The 20,925-nt window shown below is 42.6% G+C and overlaps 1 protein-coding gene across 5 annotated transcripts in view; it reads left to right on the top strand.

Annotated features, from left to right (window-relative positions):
- The window catches only part of COL19A1 (collagen type XIX alpha 1 chain), a 1,176,857-nt gene that overhangs the window by 34,790 nt on the left and 1,121,142 nt on the right, over window positions 1-20,925 (top strand). For all 5 annotated transcript variants that reach the window (XM_029595659.1, XM_029595658.1, XM_029595657.1 and 2 more), the window contains exons 3-4: window positions 6,267-6,341; window positions 6,857-6,956. In XM_029595659.1, the coding sequence (XP_029451519.1) occupies window positions 6,267-6,341; window positions 6,857-6,956 (175 nt within the window). The remainder of the gene's footprint in view (window positions 1-6,266; window positions 6,342-6,856; window positions 6,957-20,925) is intronic.

The raw sequence follows: 20,925 nt of genomic DNA, 5'->3' as shown, positions 1-20,925 counted from the left end.
ATCCATTAATCCCCCTTCTGCCACCATCCCAACCTCTGATTTCTTTTCAGTAAGATCAATTTATTTATTTATTGGTTTTTATATACCGATATTCATCAATGATATCACATCGGTTTACAGAATAACAAAAAAACATACGCATGTAAAGCGTTTGACAAAGAACAGGCATGAGTAACTAGATATCATAGACGGATACAAGATTTTACTAATAGGGAGCACATCCACCTTAGAAACATGCAATAGGTTCTGATGACAGGACTTGAAGAGCTTCGGGGGGAGAGAAGGGAGATAATAGAAAACTTGAGTGCACACAAATTCAAAAGTCTGGCTGAGTTTCCCAAATTTTCCAGTCTATGATTCACCACCATGTAATCCTGTATCAGCCCAACCTGGACGGATTTCATCCGTGTAATAGAAACCTCCAGTTTCTCAGCTCTGCTCTCATATGAAACTACCTTGGCCTCTTAGGCTTGAATCCAGGAAGGCATATTCACAGTAAGTACAGCTAATGTGAAACAATTTGTTCCAGTGAAGACATCACTTTCCACATACTCTGGAATGACAATGGAGGGTTTAATTAATGGCGTTCTCATCTTCAACTCAGCAATACAATGAAAACCTCTGGCCACAAATATTCTCCCCTTGCAGCAGCACTGAACTTCTATCAGCTACTCCATTCAGTCTCAGGGAATCAGCTTCCAGCTCTGTTCTCCTGGCCATTCCCTGCTCCTGATACGAACACTGCTCTTCTTTCCCCCCACCATTTCTCACAATGTCCGGTGCTTGGATGCACTACAATGAAGCAGGACATCCTCGTCTTACAACAGCAGATTCCTGAACCTCTAATCAAGCAACCACCACTTGCACCGGAGGCACTGGCACTGAATGACCACCAGGGCTCAAAGATGTATCAGCCACCAGCAAGATGTCTGCCCCATTGCCAGGACTGTTGGAATACTGTGGCAGTTGGACCTGGTCCAAATTATTCGTCTGAGAAAGCTGTGGTTTAGGGGGCTCTGGAAGCTTCCGCCTTATCGACCTTTTGTGCTTAACTATAACAGAAGGAACAAAAAGCTCTATCAATTGAAGTTAAGGCAAACACTGGGGCCGATGTAATAAACTGCACGGAGCCTACCTTGGGTTCTTCATCATATTTTAGCAAAGAGTTTTTTGGTGCTAACCTTACCCAGATAGATAATATGGGGTTTAGCTCTGGAAAAACCCACGTTAAAAAAGCTTGCAGTATGATTAGCACGGGTGCATGCAAATCTCTTGTAAAGGAAAGCATTAGCTCTTCCCAAGCAACACAGGGAGGTGCATTAAAGGGCAGACATCTTAAAGCACATTTTCTTAACACTGAAAATGTAACACTTGGGTCAGAGCAGGAGTAAAACTTAACTCACATTTCTGGTGGCCATGTTACACTATTGCTGTGCATTACTACAAACAAGTTCTCCATACACCTGAGATACCAGGGGAAAATGCCATAAAACACTCTCCAGATTGCTGGATACACAATAAACTGTTATTCAAAATTATATCTGTAAGAACGCTAATATCCAAGTCTAGGGAAAACCACCCATAAGCTAATGATAATTAAGGTCCATTTAATGTCAATTTCATTTTTTAATTTTTTGATTTAGTCATTTCCACATAAAATGTGAGCCTTGTAATCCAAAAAAGAATATGAATCTTGTATCCACACTTTTCGGCATTAGTATGGATTTTTCAGGCTAACTTGCATTTTGGCATGCTTTTTTCACTCCTGCTCGATTTGCAAGCTATTAGCTTACTGAATCCCAAGGGGACCCCTGTTTTTAATGTGTGCGTTTAAAATTTAACTCTAATTTTAGTGCATCCTTTATTACCTCGGCCCCTATTATTAGGAGCTCGTCCACACATCTACTCAGTTGTCACCATGTTGGGTCTCTGAAACAGGGTAATTTTTCAAAGTGAACTTAAGAACATAAGTTTGCTTTGACAATTGGTGTGATTTATGTATGCAACAGCCCACCAATTCATGCAAGCTGTTTCAAAATCACCCTATAGGTTCTACATAGTATAAAGACATTTGGAATTTAACTTTTCTGGAATTATTGCCTGTCATGCGCTTTGATTATTTCCCAACATTTTGCTCATCAAATAATGTTGCTTATTAGTTTAATGAAGTATAATGACTCTTTTGCCTGCATTTTTTTCCCCAGTTACTGTATTTTTGGACTTGTTCCAATGTGGACACCTTTTATATCTCAGCTTTGAGGACATTATGGGTAGTAATATTCCTAATCCTAACTTGTTACCCACAGCTCTGCACTAATTTTCAAAGTGATAGTACATGCATTGCTTCACTTTTCAATTTATCTCAGGAAAAGTAGCTGAAAACATTTACACCTGTTATTTTGTGCAGGTAGTTTTCCCGAGACAGAAAAATTCAAAAGTTTGTGCATAAGTGCCAGTCCTTCCCCCAGCCCTGCTCCTGGGAGCATCTTTTCTCACAGCTGGCCAATTTATGCCTGCACAGGGAAGGAAATTAAAAAAAAAAACCAACACATTGCTGCAGATAAAGCTCTGTTCTAACCATAGAAATGGTTTTCACAATTGCCCTCTGTACTATTTATTTGGGTTGTGGGACCTACATTTTTCTAACAGAAGGAATTTACTTTCTCAGGTTTCATATCACTTACTAAAAACAGTTTCTAGGTCTTTAAAATGGCTCATTGGTGCATTTAGCAAATCAGATGCAAATTGTCCAGGTCCCAGGCATCTCAGATCCTGATTAGTGTGGGCTCAGTCCTTCTTCCCCAGTGTAGAACTAGTGACTCTGAAAAAGTCTCTTTTCCCAGCAGGCTCAGCTGACACCCAGAGGTTTTCCTTCCCTCTTAAATCTAAGCTCCATAGGTCAAGCACCTTCTGCAGCCAGAGCTTATGGACGTGAATGTGTTCAAAAGGCAGCTCAGGTGAAGCATTACAAACATTTTTATTGTGAAGGGGTTGGCTCCAAATTAACTCCAAATTTTGTGCTTGAGAGTGTGAAATTAGATTTTAAGAAATTGAAATCTTCAATATTTACCTATGAGCTTTGGCTAATATTTTATTTAGTATAGCCTAGAATGGTTTTATATTTGTATAACTTTATTTTTTTTTTTAGGATTGGCATGAAGTACTTTCTGAATGTATTATTTCAAAATGTCACAATGTTCAGAATTCAAGAGAACAAACAATTGGATTTAGGGGCTGTCATAATGTATAAGACAATCAGGCAGTGGACAAGTAAGCCCATGCTGACATCAAGGGGCCAGTGTACTACTAACCAGTGCGATTTCCTACTGAGATGCAGTTATAGTTTTATAAAAACCAGGGTGTGAAGAGGCCTTCGCATACTGGTTTTTACTTGATTCTGAATTAAAGAGTTCCTTTGCATGGTATTGCATTGCAGCTGCTCATTAATTCAAGAGTTTTAGTAGTTTTTCCAATGTAGCAGACCACATGCAAAAGTTTACTATTTGTGAAAGGGCTATTTTGCACCAAAGGATACTTAGCAACATTTTTTTTTTCAAAATGAATCAATGCATGAAAAAAAAAAATCATGCAAAACTCCAAGAGGCCAATATTCAGTAAGCTGGCGAGCAGACAAGTTATCTGGCTAAACATCCACTGAATATATTCGCCTAAAGGTATCCAGCTGCATGTAGGCAGATAACTTTAAAACCTAACCGGCTATATCTGAATATATGCACCACATAACCAGTTAATTTCAAAAGATACCGACTGTGCCTGTGAACTGGAAGCCAAAAAAATCCCCTTTGGTGTCTTTAGGCCCAGTTCTCCAGTTCCCCCATTCGTGAAAGCAAGTAACAGTAATTGCTGGAGTAGCAAGTGATTCCCTCCTTCCCACACACACACACCTCATTCTCCCACTCCCCTGCAACGCACCAAATTTTAAAAAAATACAGCAGAACTCCTCCTTCCACTTTGTTTGTATAAAATTTACAGGGCCTCCTACCTCAATCCCCAACTTCCCTACCCACCCTCAAGCTCTATTCCCCTCTCCTCCCCAGATTTCCAAAACGCCAGCTGGGAGCAAGATATTGTCTTACCTGCTCCCGATAGTTCCAGCATTCCTCTGACAGCAATGCTGGAAACACTGGGAGCAAAGAGATTGCTATTTCTATTTAAAAAATAATAAATAAATAAACAGTGAGAGGGATGGGGGCAGCAGCCCAAGGAATCTAGCCACTGATGTTTTTCTGCAATGGTAAATTGCAGGGGTGTGGCTGATTGGCTATTTAACCAGATATCTTTTGAATATATCCAGTGAACTGGAAAGCTATCTGGCTACAAATAGCCGGAAAACTTTAGGAACGCCCTTGGAGCACCTCTTTTTTTAGCCATCTAAATTTTAGCTGGACAATGGGTTATCAGGTTATCAGGTGAGAATCTAGCTGGATAAGTACCCCAAAATGTAAAAAGTTGGCATTTAGCTGGATTACTCATGCATTATCTGGCTCAATGCCTTTAAATACTGACCCCAAAAACTTTAGCATGTTTGCATATTTTGGCCCATTTTGTTTATTTTTTCTCGTGTTGTTCCCTTTCAAAAACTTTTTGCAGTTTAGAATATCAGTCTCCCAAGTGCTTTAATAATCAAACACACACATGTATGATCTTTTAGCATAGCATATATTAAATATATCATGCACGTGCATTGATAAGTCTTATACATCATGAGAGCTGCTAACTCAATGTTTTTGTGCCTTTTAATTTTGAATATTTTGATACATGGTATAATGTGGGATATAAGTATTAGACTAAATAAAAATAAAATAAGATATGCCACTATAGTTTCTTATTCCTAGTTTGTGCGGTTGTGATAGCACTCTTTTGGAGTGTGGTTTGATTATTTTAAAACAGTAGAACAGGCTTTTTTGTAAAATCTATGGGCTGCCATTTAAACTGGCAGTCTATATCATCAGAACGATGTATGTGCTGATGTATATGTTCCTGAACTGGTTATTGGAGTGGAAGAAAAATGTAAAGTAAAATTGAATTATTTATCACCCTTAATCCATAAATAAAAGTATTTCAGATTCTATATTTGAAAATAGTAATCACTTTAGTTATATAACAAATCATCTAATCTCAGATTTCAATTACCAATAAAGCTGCTTAATCTATAATAGTATAATAGTATGTTCACTGCCCAAACATGGAAGGTTTTACCTACAGATAGAACTCACAAATGACCATCAGTCTGTCTCTGCCATCACACTTTTTGAGCACTTCCAGATATAATTTAGGGCTGAAATTCAGCAAACAAAGAAGATCATTATCATGGCCTGGAAAATTTTGAAATGTCAGAGAAAAGTGTCATTGCTTTTGTTTACCCTCCTGTAACCAAACAGACCTCGGGAGGGGGAGGAGATATTATGGTAGGGATGAGTTCGGGAAGGAGAGAGAGGGGTGGAGATGGACTGGGGGAGAAAGTGCTGGGAATGGTTGAAGAAAAGAGAGTAGTGGGGACAGGCTGGGGAGAGAAAGAATGGTCGGGATGTTATAGGTTGGGGTGAAGACAGAGTGGTAGGGATGAAATGGGGATACTAATTTAATCACAAATGGTTTGCAGGTCTCTTCAAGTTGGTTAATGATTCTGATAAATATTGTGATTATCATCATTAATCTAAATTGCACTGTTCGTTATAGTTAGTAACAAAGAAATAAATGGATACTGGGTAACCAAACAAATACAAGCTTCTTAGTCTCATTTTTGTTTTCCATATTTTACTATGTATTGTAATTTCTCCTTTCAAGAATTATCACCTTTTGACTCTGACCTTGATAAAGAACTTAAAATATGGGGTAATAATTTTAGTAGTATTTTAATTGGTAGAAAAAAGTTTCCATTGTAATACCCCTATTTTTCTTTGTGGGTATTTTACCCATTCAAATCACAGTTTATTGTACATGCAAATGAAAGTATTAGCATATAGTTGTTGCTAATTTATTTTGAATTATTATATAAGCAGCATGCTTTGCATACAAATTTGCAATTATGCTAGACTTAACAAGACAGTCAGCTCATTCCTTAATCTAAAAATATGTTCTCTGCCCTAACCTACTGCATAATACTAATAAGAGTTTAGGCATTAGTATAGTTGAGATTAGCACGTATGCCATTCATTGGATAGTAAACAGTTCCATGCTAATGTATTCATTTTTTCTGGCTTGAATAAATTTGCTACTCTTACATTGTGCTCCTTCCCTTACAGCTGCAATATGCCCGGTTATCAGACCTGATTGGTCTCAGCACAGACAGAATAACAAAGAAAGTTTTGAAATCTCAGGTAGGTTCAATAAGATAATTTCCTTAGCAAATAAAATATATGGGGCACTCTCAACTGCACTGCACTGGAAAACAGCAAGTATTGTGCAAATGAAACCTACTCTTTTTTTCTAAAAGAATTACGAGGAAGTTTTGATCGGAATGGATAATCCAATATTTACACAGTATTACCTTTTCTCTTCCATGGTTCTTGCTAGCACTGGAATACATTCAATGTACACATTTTTAAATACTGATTTGCTGTATAGTTGTTCTTGTCCTCTCACTTAGATGGTCAAAACAAATAACCAATACATACCTTAGAAGCGCCTAAGTCATGTTCAGTGGGAAATTCACGTTTTCGTGCTTCCACTGAGAAAATTCTTTCTGGAAATGTTTTGAGACTTGCTATTGGAAGAGGAAACAGACTGTCTATGAGTTGGAAAGCCATTAAAAATTCAGTAATGTTTTCTTAAACTGTTGACTGACATGAGGTACTTAACATTAAATACTAAGTCACAGTATCCCATTTGACAGGATATGAGCTGGCAGAACAGTTCTCCCTGAGGCAGATACCTTGTGGAGGTGAAAAAACATGCTTTAAACTTGGAAGCACCCTTCTCATGAGAGAGACACGGTAAGTAAAATATTGTCATTCACTAAATCTCAGTGGAGGGCTTTATTTAGATTTTCAAAAGGATGCAGTAAATGAACACATTACATATTTACACCTGCTCCCAAGCAGGCGTAAATGTGTGCGCATATAAAGGTGAATCTTAAAAGCCCGGCGTGCGTATTAATTAGGTTGTGTGTGGATAGGTCGGGCTCACACGGTCAGAGTGGATTTTAAAAGCTGTCTGGATATGCGTGTATCTCCTGCAGTGTGTGCTCATCTCCAAAGTTTTCTAAAAGGGGGGGCATGGGTGTTTTGGGGCATGAACCAGGGATGTGCGTGTACATACTTACTTGCCCCGGTGCGCTCCAAGGTCCCCTGCCACGTAACTTAACTTCTGCTATGGATGATGTGTAAGCTATAAAATAAAAAGACTGAGTCATTTCTGAGGGGTTTAAAGGAGGGTCTGGGGTTACTGGGGCGAGTGTAGGCTATCAAACCGAGGGAGGTTGGAGGACCTATCAGTTAACTGGGTTAACCAGGGGATGAATTGGTAAACTGGGAATGGTGTGGGCCCGTGCTCCTTTTTAAAATTCCCTAATTTATGTAGTAGAGGCGGGATTGGCACGCACATACGCGCACCCTCTTAAGAATTCAGCACATGTGCGAGCAGCTAGACTATTTTATAACACGCACGCACATGTTATAAAATCGGGGGTCGGCGCGCAAGGGGGTGCACATTTGTGCACCTTGTGGGCGCCGAGCCGCGCTGCCTTCCCCCTACCCCCCACCCCACCTTCCCTTCCCTTCCCCTACCTCCCCTGCCCTATCACCCCTACCTTTTTCTTTTGTTTTCTTTTATTTCAAAACTTCCTTCAGCCCTGGGGCTGAAGGAAGTTGCGCGTGCCGGCCGACTGAGGCATCCCCGGCACAGCGGCAAATGGCCGCTGTGCCGGGAGCCTCTGATCCCACCCCTCCCCATCCCAGCCCCACCCCTTTTTGCAAGCCCCGGGACTTACACGTGTCCCGGGGCTTTAGGCGCGTTGCCAGGCCTTTTGAAAATAGGCTCGGCACGCGTAACCTTTTGAAAATCCGACCCATACTGTGCAGAGTTCCATCTATGCCTATAATTTTCAGTAGAAACATAGAAACATGATGGCAGAAAAAGACCATTATGGTCTATCCAGTCTGCCCATCCATACCAGCTATCAGATTTTCGATCCTTACCATTCCCTTGGAGATCTTTTCTGTTTATCCCATGCCTTCTTGAATTCAGATACAGTCCTTGTCTCTACCAGCTCCACAGGGAGGTCCTTCCATGCATTCACTACCTTCTCTGTAATGAAATATTTCCATAGATTGCTCCTTACATGGCTAAGTCTGCTTTGACAATTAGGGCTGTAGGTCATGTGTACTTTCTACATGCAGATTTCAGCCCTAGGCAGGCTGTTATAAAATTACCTTCTGTATGTATTATGTGTCTGATTTATGCAGTATGAGGTCTTATATGCCAGTCGGAAGGCTGTAAAGTCATATTTACTTCTTAGATACTTTAATATTACTATTCTCTGTGAGATAGCAGTTCTTCTCTGGTGAAACATTTCTGCTGTTCAAACATTCTAAATGTTCATTTCTGCTGTTCAAACATTCTAAAATGAGCTGGGATCTTGTTTCAGATAAACATTCTATGCAAAAAATTATGATTCATTATTATCATTTATTTATTTGTTTTTTCTTGATTATCTGCTTTTTTTGTTAGCTCTGAAAGTGGATTACAATTCAATTCAAAATACTAGTAGGATAGTAATACAGCTATTAAAGTTTTCAGTTACTGTATTCTGGTTGATACTTAAAGAAGAAGGAGTCTCTGCTGGGCCTGGATAGCTGCAGCCTGGGCTGTTGCGGACAGCACCATTGAACATATGCCTGTCGCTTTTATGGGGTTGACCTTAATTATCCTGCACACTCTTCGGGCTTTTAAAGTGTACCTTAAGACTCGTCTTTCCTTTTTCACCCATCCTCCTTCCCCGCAAATGTCCATCACCATCAGAATATACATTTCTGCACACATGCACAATACATATGTTTCCCCTGTAACCATACCTCCAGGTGATGTTATAAGGAAACGTTTTAAAATGGAACTTTTCTATCAGAAATGAAGCCAGAAAAAAATGAGATGGTCAACTAAAACAGAAAATGGCTGTACCGCATAAGAATACACGAAGTGTCATGCTGAATCAGATCAAGGTCCATTGAGCCCAGCATCCTGACTCTGATAGTGAACAAATCTAGGTCACAGGTTATTAGGCAAATCCCAAAAAGTAGATCCATTTCTTGTTTCTCATTCCTAGAGATAAGTGCTGGATTTCCCAAATCTACCTGCCTAGAAATATTTTATGAACTTTTCTTCTAAGAACTTGCTCAAACCACTTTTAAACCCAGCTATGCTAGACTAAACCCTCTGGCAACAAATTCCACAGCTTGATTGTGAGCTGAGTGAAAAAATACTAGGGATATGCAGGCCCAATAATTTATTTTATTTTGTTTGATTTTCAGTTTTATTAACTTTTTCAGCCTGGTTTGTTTTCTAAAAAAAAACCCCATTAAAAATCCTATCCTTCCCTCAACTCCCTAAAAAAACCACAGGACTTTCAGAGGACTTCCAACCTCCCTCTCACTCCCCACAAAGCCTGGCGATAGGACCGAACCCAGCCGTGATCTGCCTGGTCCCCTCTGACCATCCTTCCTGCCCAGAAAAACTAGCCTCAGGGCCTGGGCCACCCTGACTGAGCTGAGCCAAGCCCAGTCAGAGCCTCCCTGAGGTCCCTCCAATCCCCTCTCCTTCTTGCTTGCTGGGGCCGAGGATTTGGGTTTGCCACTAACTTGACACTAAATGTCTTATTTTTAACTTGCTAGTGTCTTCTTGTCCCTGGGTTTTCATTTCAATTGAAACTGGCCTCTATTGGGCTACAGTGCCATAAAACTTCCATCACAACTCCTTTCTGTTGTTTTATCTAATTTTATAATCTCACTTTCAACTCAGCCTATCCATTGGAAGGACATTCTTCAGCCAGGGGGGCCTGTAGACAGCAGCTACCTTTGAAACCCAACTAATGTTGAATCCTAAGTTTGGATTCTAGGCTTTGTCACTCAGCAATGGCTGAGATATTCTCCTCCCAGTGTCTCTAAATGCTTCTCCCCAGCCCCAGTTAATCCAGGAAAAGGAAAGCCTAACCTAGGAAGTGATTCCAGGTTTCCTGCATGACATTGTGCATTACTACCATTGAGTAAATGGGCTGGCCTGAAGGCTGTGTACATTCAATTTATTTGGCTGTTGAAGGCCTAGGAAGTTACCATTTCAAATATGGCCCAAATATTTCTTAAGCCAAGAAACGAGAGATATGCCAGAATAATAATTTTGTAACTTTTGTAAGACTATTTCTGTAAGGCAGATTTACTTTGAATGTCTGATAATGGTGAAACCAAAGACAGCAACTTTGATACCAGAGTACAGACGCACATGTACATGTGTATGCCGGCTTGCGCCAAAGGACGTGGTCATTTCATAACAAACACGCGTATATACGCGCATGTTATAAAATAGCTTAGACATGCGTACATGTGCATATAATCTAAAATGGACGTGCGTGCAAATGCCGCTTCTATTGCGTAAGTGAGGGAATTTTACAAGGGATGTGCACCGACGCCATAGCTAATTTTCTCAGTTTGTTCCCAGTTCAACCAATTTAGGGATAGGCTTCCAATTTATTAGCCTCCATTTCCTCCTGTTAGCTCCAACCCTTAAAACCTCACTAATTAGATTACATTTTTTTTGTTTATATACGTACACGCCATACAGAGCAATAGTAAAGTTACTCGGCAGGGGACCCCAGAGTATGCCTATGCACATAAGAATTTATGTGCACATCTCTTGGCCTGCCCTGACATGCCCACACCCCGCTCAGACTAACCCACTCTCTGCTCCTTTTTCTAAACTTTTGACTTGTGAGCATAGCGGGAGATAAGCAACGTCCATGGGCGGCTTATAAAATCCTCTCAGCACACAAAGGGGTAGATTTTAAAAAATTGCGCGATCACGTACTTTTGTTCGTGCACCAGGCGCGAACAAAAGTACGCTGGATTTTATAAGATACGCATGTATCTTATAAAATCCGGGGTCGGCGTGCGCAAGGGGGTGCGCATTTGTGCGACCTGCGTGCGCCGAGCCCAGCGCGCACTGCCTGTTCCCTCCGAGGCCACTCCGATTTCGGAGCGGCCTCAGAGGGAACTTTCCTTCGCCCCCCCCCCCTTACCTTTGTTGGCAGATTTACGCCTGCTAAAAGCAGACGTAAATCTGCGCACGCCAGCGGGCTGCTGGCGCGCCATCACCTGATCTGGGGACTGGTCCGGAGGCCTCGACCACGCCCCCAGGCTGGCACCACACCCCCGGGCCCGCCCCCGAAATGCTGCGGCACGCCTCCGAAACGCCGCGTCGTTTCGGGAACGCCCCCGACATGCCCCCTCCCCGCCCCCTTTAGAAAGCCCTGGCACTTACGTGCGTCCCAGGGCTCTGCGCAAGCCGGTGGCCTATGCAAAATAGGCGCGCCGGCGCGCGAGGGCCCTGCGTGCGTAAATCCGGCCGTATTTACGCGTGCAGGGCATTTAAAATCCGCCCCAAAGTGCACATATCTCCCAGCTCTGGCACGCGTAGAGCTTTTAAAATTCACCTAAAAGGATAAAATGTAATCTCGTATTTAGTATGACATTCCTAACTACCATCAGAGATAGTGAATATTTATTTGATGCATAAACAAGAATAACTTAAGAACATAAGAACATAAGAAAATGCCATACTGGGTCAGACCAAGAGTCCATCAAGCCCAGCATCCTGTTTCCAACAGTGGCCAATCCAGGCCATAAGAACCTGGCAAGTACCCAAAAACTAAGTCTATTCCATGTTACCATTGCTAACGGCAGTGGCTATTCTCTAAGTGAACTTAATAGCAGGTTATGTTTAGTTAGCCCCTAAGTTCTATGTAAACTGGTCTGATATGAATCTTGTCATGAAATTCGGTATAGAAAAATGTTAAATAAATAAATAAAATACAAACCTCAGTCATACTCCATTCATAACAACAACCCCCCCCCCCCCCCCCCCAGAACTTATTCAGAATGGCGTTTTGAGTGTTCCAATATTGGTAGAGCCTAATATGGGCTGAAAGAAAACTGAGCTAATTTTGATTGTGGCATATATGACACCGTTGTTTCAGCAACAATGATTTTTTGAATTTGGACTTTGAAACTATGAGCTTTAAATGTAAAATTTATCAGAAGGTGAATGTAATGAAGAAAGTGGCATAATATGTCATGGTATTCATTTGCACAGGAGCGTACACTGATGAATTTCCGATTTTGGTGTTTGAGCTCCAAAGTTCTGAGTCACAAAGTCACAATTACAGGGAGCAAGCCATCTATAACTCAGTTTTATCTGCTTGTTTCTATCTAACCTGAGGTCATAATCCTCTTAATCTCACCTGGTGATAAATGCACAGATTATGGATAGTATTTTGACTTGTGATCAGACATCATGGAGATCTATATACAGCCCCTATGTGGCTCAACATGTTAGCCAGATAAACCTCGCCACTGAATATATCTGGCTATCCTAAAGTTAGTGAGACAAGTTTATCCAGCTAACTTTAGGACAGGTCTATTGGGCGACGAGAGCAAACTGTTCCTCGTTTTGCCCATTCCCCTCCTACCGCTTAGCTGGATAAATACTTAGCTGGCTAAGTGGCAGCCGCTGACTGCAGCTGAATGTTTAAAATGTACTACTTATTTTTGTGACAAAACTTTGTGTGACCCCTTTAGCAGAACATGATGGCATCAGTGGACAAGTAAATGTGCTGTATAGTATGTCAGGTTGGTAGGTTGTCAGTCATACGGCTTATGTAGGTGGTTAACATTTGGTACTTGTCATCTTCGGTTGCTTTGCCTCAGTTCCTCAGTAAGGAATGTGTTTAAAAATGTTCCTTTTATATAAAAAGTGTTTCACTCTGTGCAGTTATGATGTCCCAGCATGATCTAGTGCAATTTGAGTGACAACTTCATCTCTGAGGAAATGTAAATGGACCTTTTTGAGCTGTGGGTTGCAGGACACAGGTAGCTCTGCTACAGGAAATGATGGGTATCTAATTGAGCTGACCGAGCAAGTGTCAAGTGCTTATGCATATCTCTTGTTACATGTCATGTATCCAGTCAACCCACAGCTAACAGTAAGCTAAGCTGTCCCTCATCATCCCTGCAATGCCATTCTGACTTTCAGTGGGGGCAGGAGTAATGTTGCACCTCCTTAGCTGTTTGTCAATAAACTATCTTAGACTGGAGCATGGAGAAATGCAAGTGGTTCTTTTAGGATAAAATAGGAGCTATTTTTTTTATGGACAAATTCGATGGTGTTAATCTCCACCAGGACGAAATGCTCTCACAGTGTCACCAGAGGCAATTATCACTCAACTTAATTCCAAAGTGGAAAAAGTATGACATCTCTTAAATGCTTGCAAGTCATTTTATGGATTAATGGATCTAAGTGCATAGTATAGGATATCTATTTTAATAAATATGTGATTTTCATTTTTGGCAGCATAGCTCTGCTAGGAACACGTCCAACAATCATTTCCAATTTAGGATACAATCCAGTGGCAGGCACTGAGAGGATAATGGAAAGCTGTCAGACAGGTCCCAATGAATCTCCTATTTCCCAAAGCTAGAATAATTAAAACAAAGCCCTGACTAAAAACAAGCATCAGCCTACTGGATCAATATACGTTTTTTTTTCACCTCTAATATGTTATATTTCAACCTTTGTGGGATGCCTTTTGATATTGAGGGAAAAATGACTGTGCTTCTCCATTCCTTAATAACACCGACAGTGTTTCTTTATTTTCACAGTGCCCTTTTCACTAAAGCTTTCTGTCATACTTTCAGTGGACAAAGCCTTTCATTGCAAAGAACCTTTAATATAGAATGTGCTACCAGATTTCCTCATGAACTGGGAGCGACTGTTAGCTGTGTTTGTTCTCTGGCAGAATTCCTTGAGACTGTTTACAAAATAAATACTAAAGCACAGCAAATTATTGTGGTAAGATGAGAAATTTCACAGGGTGCCAACATGAACAGACTGACTAGCAGATATTTTTTGCAATAATTGTTGGGTGTGCAGGTTTGTCGTGCATTGGCTGTGTGGAGATGAGGAGCTATGCTTGTCTTTTGAAGTCTATATAACATTAAAGTTCTGTGCCATTACTTACATTTGAGGGTCCTCTAGGTTTGAAATGTTGTCAGCTAGGCTTAATAAAACTTAATACAAGTATCATAAAGCATACAATAACTGTGTCTGTTGTAAAAAAATGGATCTGCTAAGGAAAAGGTATATCAGGTACATTTGGGAAAAATGGAAGTAAAACCTAACATACTGTGGTATAGGGGTTCAGAGGGTTTATTGAAGCATACGTTTGCTATACATATGTTCTGGAAGTTGATTTAGATCAGGGGTGGGAAAACTACAGGTCAGAATCAGTCTGTGTCTCCATTCTTTAAAGCCCTCATACTTCGAACCTATTCTCTATTGTATCTGGCCTGCTGCCGTGACACTGCTGTCCTCCAGCAGCCTGCTTGATGTCATCAACAATGGCCCAGTGTCACACACGGCCCTTTTAATGATTTTTAGATGATGGCTGAGGACTGCAGAGGCACAACAGCAGAGTGGATGGGGGTGTGTGTGTGTGTGTGTGAGTGGGTGGGTGGGATGTGTCCACATCTGCATGTTTGATTAGTTCCTTTGATTCACTAGAGGCACCAATCAGAAAAATTAGCTCCTGCACTTGTCTTTATGCTCCAGCCTGGTTTGTAATGCTGGCTGGAAGAGTGGACCTTTGGTGCTGTGGTGTGATTGACGCCACCTAGCGAATAAGCCGACTAGGCTCACACTGACAGCTGGCAGAGAAGACCTTGGGCGGGACCAGCTGGAGCTTCACCTATACCAGCTGCTTCCTCCGCAGGTTGAGCCCATAGGTTCTAGTGGTCGGCAGATCTTAGGTGGGTCCCTCGGGCTATGTAGGAATGAGAGTCCAAAATCCAAACAAAGGCTGGGGTAGGCAGCAGATACAAATACCAAACTGGAGGTCGGGACGGGCAGCAGGCAAGGCAAAGTTGGATCAAAGCAAAGGGTCAAGTCCAGGCAGCGATCAAGGAAGATCAAAGTCCAAGCCAGAGTCAGAATCCAGGAAGTCAAGCCAAAGAGGAATAGGAAGACAAAGGACATGACAAACAAGACCAGGGCAAGGCATGGATAAGGTGAGAAACAGGCACAAACAAAAGCAAGGAACAAAATACTGACGACTAGGACGAGGCAAGGAACAAGGCACATGAAGATAGCAACACATATGGGAATACAAGGAACACCAGGGGACCTGTTGTCGATGCATCAAGGAAGTCTCCATGCAGGGCTTAAATAGGGGATGGCATCTGATGCCATCAAAGGGTGCCATGGAGGATTATCCACCATGTCCCCTTTAAATGCTGGGACGTTGGGTGCGCGCATGCGCTGGCAGAAGCTGAGTCCAGCGGTTGGCCATGCCACGCTGAGTGGCAGCAGTGGGAAGAGGCATATCCATGCTGTAATTGGTTCTGAGGCAGCATCAGGGGTGAGTGAGGTGGCTCGTGGGGGTGTCCCGCAAGCTGGCAACCAGAACCTTGTTTTTAATTGTCCTCAAGCTCATTATCTGATGGAAGAGCCCTGGGCTCAATTTAAAAACAGGATGCTGTGTTCAGGGAAATTAAGCTCAGCAGGCTTTCACCTGGATGAAATACTCCCTTTTGTATCTGTGAATCTTTAAGGAGCAGCTCTTATTATTGGGGTATTTTTGCCAATTTTGTTGCTGCTTTGGTCTTCCTTTTGTGCCCCCTCCTGTGGGTATTCTTGTCACTATTGATACTGATTTGGTCCTCCGTCTGAGCCTTTAGCTATTTTTTGCTACTGTTCATATTGCTTTGGTCCTCCGTGTGAGCTTTTGGGTGTTTTTACCACTGCTGGTGTTACTGTGGTCTTCCATCTGTGTCTTTGGTGTTCTTGCCACTGCTGGGGTTGATTCGGTCCTCTTGGGGGTTTATTTTGCACATACCTTGCACATGGACCCGTGCGCATATTTTTAAAAAAAAAATCTACCCCTTAGTGTATTTCAAAATCTTCTCTCTGTTTTCTGTTCTCTTCAATATGATTCACATTTACACAGGAGTATCACTCACTGGACAAGCAGAAGGAAAATCCTGAGATCTTTGTTTGCTGTTTGCAGTGGAGTGCAGAGAGATTTGATTTATTGTAAGATCTGCAGTGGCACTGGCAGTGTGTCTGTCTATTCCAAGCATTCAGTGACAAGAGAAAACAACCTTACAACTGAGCATGGCATCAATTTTTGTTTCTCTGTGAGTCTCTTCTTGAAGAGGAAAAAGGATTCACAATTTGTTGGGTTTTTTTTTTTTCCATAAAACTGTCATCTGTGGAAAATACTAGTAACAGCAGACAGCAGGCAGGCACTAAGCAGTATAACAGTGTGCACTTTTGAACACCAGTGTGTGCCTGTATGCTCTATAGTCTCTGACTGTATATGTGTGAATTCTGAGTATGAAGAGCATACACTATTATATATAGTGTTAAAAAAAAAGAAACCCCCTTTGTTAGGCATTTGCAGTGATTACATGACTGTGTAAAATTGAATTCCATCACATCACAGGGAATGAGATCGTAAGGCAGACACTGTGGTTCCAATAGTTGTCTGTTGGATTTTAAAAGCACTACACACATGCCAAAGCCGGGAGATATGTGCGTTACTCGGCCCGGCGTGTGCCCCGTGGATTTAAAAATCCGCACGAGTTCGCACGTATCTCCTGGTACGCGCACAAAATAAGTTCAGAAAAGGGGCATGGAATGGGCGGGCTCCGGGCTGGGTGTGGGCGGAGAATGGGTGGGCCGAGTCTGTACCATGAAGTCTATGTGTAAGTATTTACACACACAATCGCGCGCTGGGCTCCCCTACCATGTAACTTTACTTCTGCTACAGACGACGTGTATGTAATAAAATAACAAATACTAGGCAAATCAGGGGAGGGGGGTTAAGGGTCGGGGCTGATAGGGTAAAAGGGAGGCAAGTTAGCTAGGGGGTTTAGGAAGTCCTCTCCATTACTGGGAATGAACTGGGGAAACAAGTAATTGCATTAACATGCGTATCTACTAAAATCCTCCCCACTTACCTGCGCCAGTCAGCATTTGCGCACACATGCATGAATCAATATAAAGTCGTGCACACATGTATGGGCATATACCCAATTTTATAATATGCGCATGTATACACACATATTCGCGCATATGCTAGAAAATCGCTGTGTCCCTGTGTGCAAACCGTCAAATGCGTGAAAGACAGAGCTCTACCTGCATCTGGAACGGCAGTGGCAACACCACCTACAAGGGCAAATCCCACTACTTCTTCTGGTATCTCTAATAGTGGAAAGAACACCAGGACTCCCACACTCAAGCTCAAGAGAGGTCTTTCTAGCAAGGGGAAACTACACGCACGGGCAGTATCGGGCAAGAAGAAAACCTGGCTGAAAGAGCAGGCGCTGCACATTCCCACTGTTAGTTCTGTTCTTATGGTGCAGGGGTAAGTGAAGGCAGAGACAGTAGAAGGTGGCACTAGCAGTGGAGGGTCAACGGCAAGGGCAGTAGGAACAAAGTAGCTAAAAGCAGCACAGTGTTTCCTTGGAGGAATGTCTGCAGCAGCTCCTGCAAGAAAGTACTGATTCAGATGAATCATGTGAAGGCTTCTTAGATTCAAAGGACAGAGAATTTTTAATAGCTAAGGAGAAGGTGGACAGTTTCATTACTAGTTTGCTATACTCTAGTGAGCAATTAGAAGAGGCAGAAAGCATTACAATTCAACTGGGGCCAAGAACATCCCCCAGGAAGATGAAGTAGTGGAGGGCTTGAAAGATGCCCATGGCCTTTTCTCAATCTCAACCCCAGCAGCAGGATCCAAGGTGTTAGGGGCCAATGCAATACAGTGCACTCAGCCGAGCGCACTGTTTAACCCGCTGTCGGACGCGGGTTAGATAGGCACTAATCCACCCCATAATGCAATAGGGGGATTAGCGCCTATTTAACGCGCGTCCGACGCGGAGTGAGTTAGCGCTCATCACATGCAAATGCATGTGAATGAGGCTATTACTCATTCACTCCAAATGCAAAAAAATAAATGTGCGTCTCAGATGCACATTTATCGCTCAGCTATTACGCCTGCCTGGAGCAGGCGTTAATAGCTGAGCGCACTGAAAAAAAGTACAGAAAAGCAGAAAAAACTGCCTTTCTGTACTTTTTTAAAAGTTAAAAAAAAGAAAAAAAAAAGTTCTGCCGGCCGCTTTGAAGACTGATGCCGATATGCTCGGCATCGGTTTTCATAACTGGCCAGCTGCAGTAATGAAAACCGACGCCGATAAACTCGGCATCTGTGTTCATAACCGGCAGACCGCCGGTAACCGCGGGGTAAGTAGCGTGACCCCCCTAATTTGCGTATTGCATGGCGCTCCCGCTTGTGGGTGCCATGTGTACGTTAAGAAAGCGGGCGCTGAAAATTCAGTGCCCACTTTCCGCAAATAATATTGCATCAGCCCCATAGAGAGAGAGAAGCATTCCTCAAAGAAATCTGAGGTGTGGAGGCACTTGAGAGCTAAGAAAGACACATGTTATACAGAGTGCATTCACAACTGTAAGTTCATCAATAGAGGAAAGATACTGGGGCACCTTATAAACAGTGGAAGGCTGCATCATGTATAAAGGAAACACCAGTTAGCATTGGCTTCAAGGAAGGGGGCCAGCACTAGACTGGGGTCACCGTCTGCTAGTTGAAGGAGCAGTGGCTGCAGCAGGAGAACAATACTAGAACAGGGGAAGTAAGTTTTCCAAGCCAATCACCCAGGCTCTTCCTTCAGTTAGGTGGCACGGAAGCATCTCCTAGCACCACATTAATGGCAAGCCACCATGGAGTAGAAGAAATATTTTACCACATCACTGCCCTGTAATAGAAGGCAGGCAGCATCAAAGGTGGTCACTCACTACACTGGGGAAATAATTGTCCTGGATGACCAGCCCCTATAGATTTATTTATTTATTCATCAAGTTTTATTTACTGTCATTCGGCTTCATCATAAAGCCATCATAACGGTTACAAACATGAGAGAGTTACAAACATCTTAATATGACTGTTAACAATGAGAGACAACCATTACAAAGATTAACTAAAACTAGCACTACGGTTTGCACGAAGGGGTGCACAAAGGGGAATACCCCTTTGTCGCGCCCCTTCCGCGCGCGACGCACGGCACGCAACTCCTGGTGGTAAGGCGCCGTTTAACAGTCAGCGCTGCCCCCGATGACATCAGAGGGGCAGGTCTTCTGATCGGGGCTCTCTCTCCCATCGCCGTTCTCTCTCATCGCCCGAGGTTCTTTTCTCTTTCTCTCATGGCCGCGGAGCTGCGCCTGCAGGTCGCCCAGAGATGGTGGGTGGCCTCTGTGTTCGCGGGCGCCCGGTGGTAAGGCGCCGTTTAACGGTCGGCGCTGCCCCCGATGACGTCAGGGGGGCAGGTCTTCTGATCGGGGCTCTCTCTCCCATCGCCATTCTCTCTCATCACCCGAGGTTCTTTTCTCTTTCTCTCATGGCCACGGAGCTGCGCCTGCAGGTCGCCCAGAGATGGTGGGTGGCCTCTGTGTTCGCGGGCGCCCGGTGGTAAGGCGCCGTTTAACGGTCGGCGCTGCCCCCGATGACGTCAGGGGGGGCGGGTCTTCCGATCGGGGCTGATGGTAGAGAATGTGGGATTTAAGGGGCTGCTGCACCTGTTGGCCCTCAATTACAAACTTTCCTCCTGGACAACATTCACTAGACAGATTATCCCCGCCCTGTACCCTCAATGCCATGCTCCCATGCGGGCATATTACAAATAATAGAGTGAATTAACAAATAAAACATGTTTTTCAAACACAACCCTACTATATAGTATGTGCAAAACTTTATTCCACTCTTACCTACTGAGGTTATTTTCAAAGATCCACTTATGTACATAAAACCCAGTTTTATGGATGTAAATGCCGTTGAAAATTACACCCATTGAGGTCCTTAAATCTCACTTCACAGAGCATGCAGAACAAACTTCACCCTTTTGCAAGGCCTCTTTTACACTACTTGAAGTCCTGAGAAAGCTTGCAATCTATTTGCACTTTTTGGCAATGAAAGGTGAAGTGACTTTCCCAAAGTCACTAGGATCATCAATGGGAGAAGCAGGATCTGAATCTTGACTTCCCTGATTCTCCGCTCACTGCTTTAACCACTAGGCTACTCCTCCTATGTACTTTTGCTGTACAGAATCATAAACATTTCAGTTAAAAACAAGGAAATGTGTGATCATTTCATGAGCCCTAGTTTCCTCCTTTGATACAGAAATTTGCACATAATTCTGGCAATGCTTATATTATATGAATTTCTGTGTAATGATGAGTACATTATTAACATTAGAGATGGTGTTCCTTATAGGAAACTTGAAAGAAATGGAGTCAAGTGGTGACCATACACACAGCTTTAAAAATGCTCATTGAATTTGTAATGCATTGATTTGCATTCTGAGTTTTCAACTGAACCGCCTTATTTCCCTGTAGAAAATAAAAAGGAGAAGGGATTTTTGGTGTTGGGAGTATCAAAGGTACATGAAAAGTGAGAGCTAGGTATCACCGAGTGCTCTACTGTCTGTGGCACAAATCTGAATGAACTTGGATGAAGGCCTTTAGAGTGAATGGGGGTGGGGTGGCGAACGAAGCAGATACACTTAGGGGGGACAAACACAGAGATATGATGATCTTATAAGGCCAATCTCCCTGCAGGAAACTAAGCTAAAA

Source organism: Rhinatrema bivittatum, chromosome 3 (genome assembly GCF_901001135.1).
Source record: "Rhinatrema bivittatum chromosome 3, aRhiBiv1.1, whole genome shotgun sequence".
In the NCBI taxonomy this organism is placed as follows: Eukaryota; Metazoa; Chordata; class Amphibia; order Gymnophiona; family Rhinatrematidae; genus Rhinatrema; species Rhinatrema bivittatum.
Note: the sequence above shows the minus strand (reverse complement) of the source record. Positions and strands in the feature narration are given on the sequence as shown.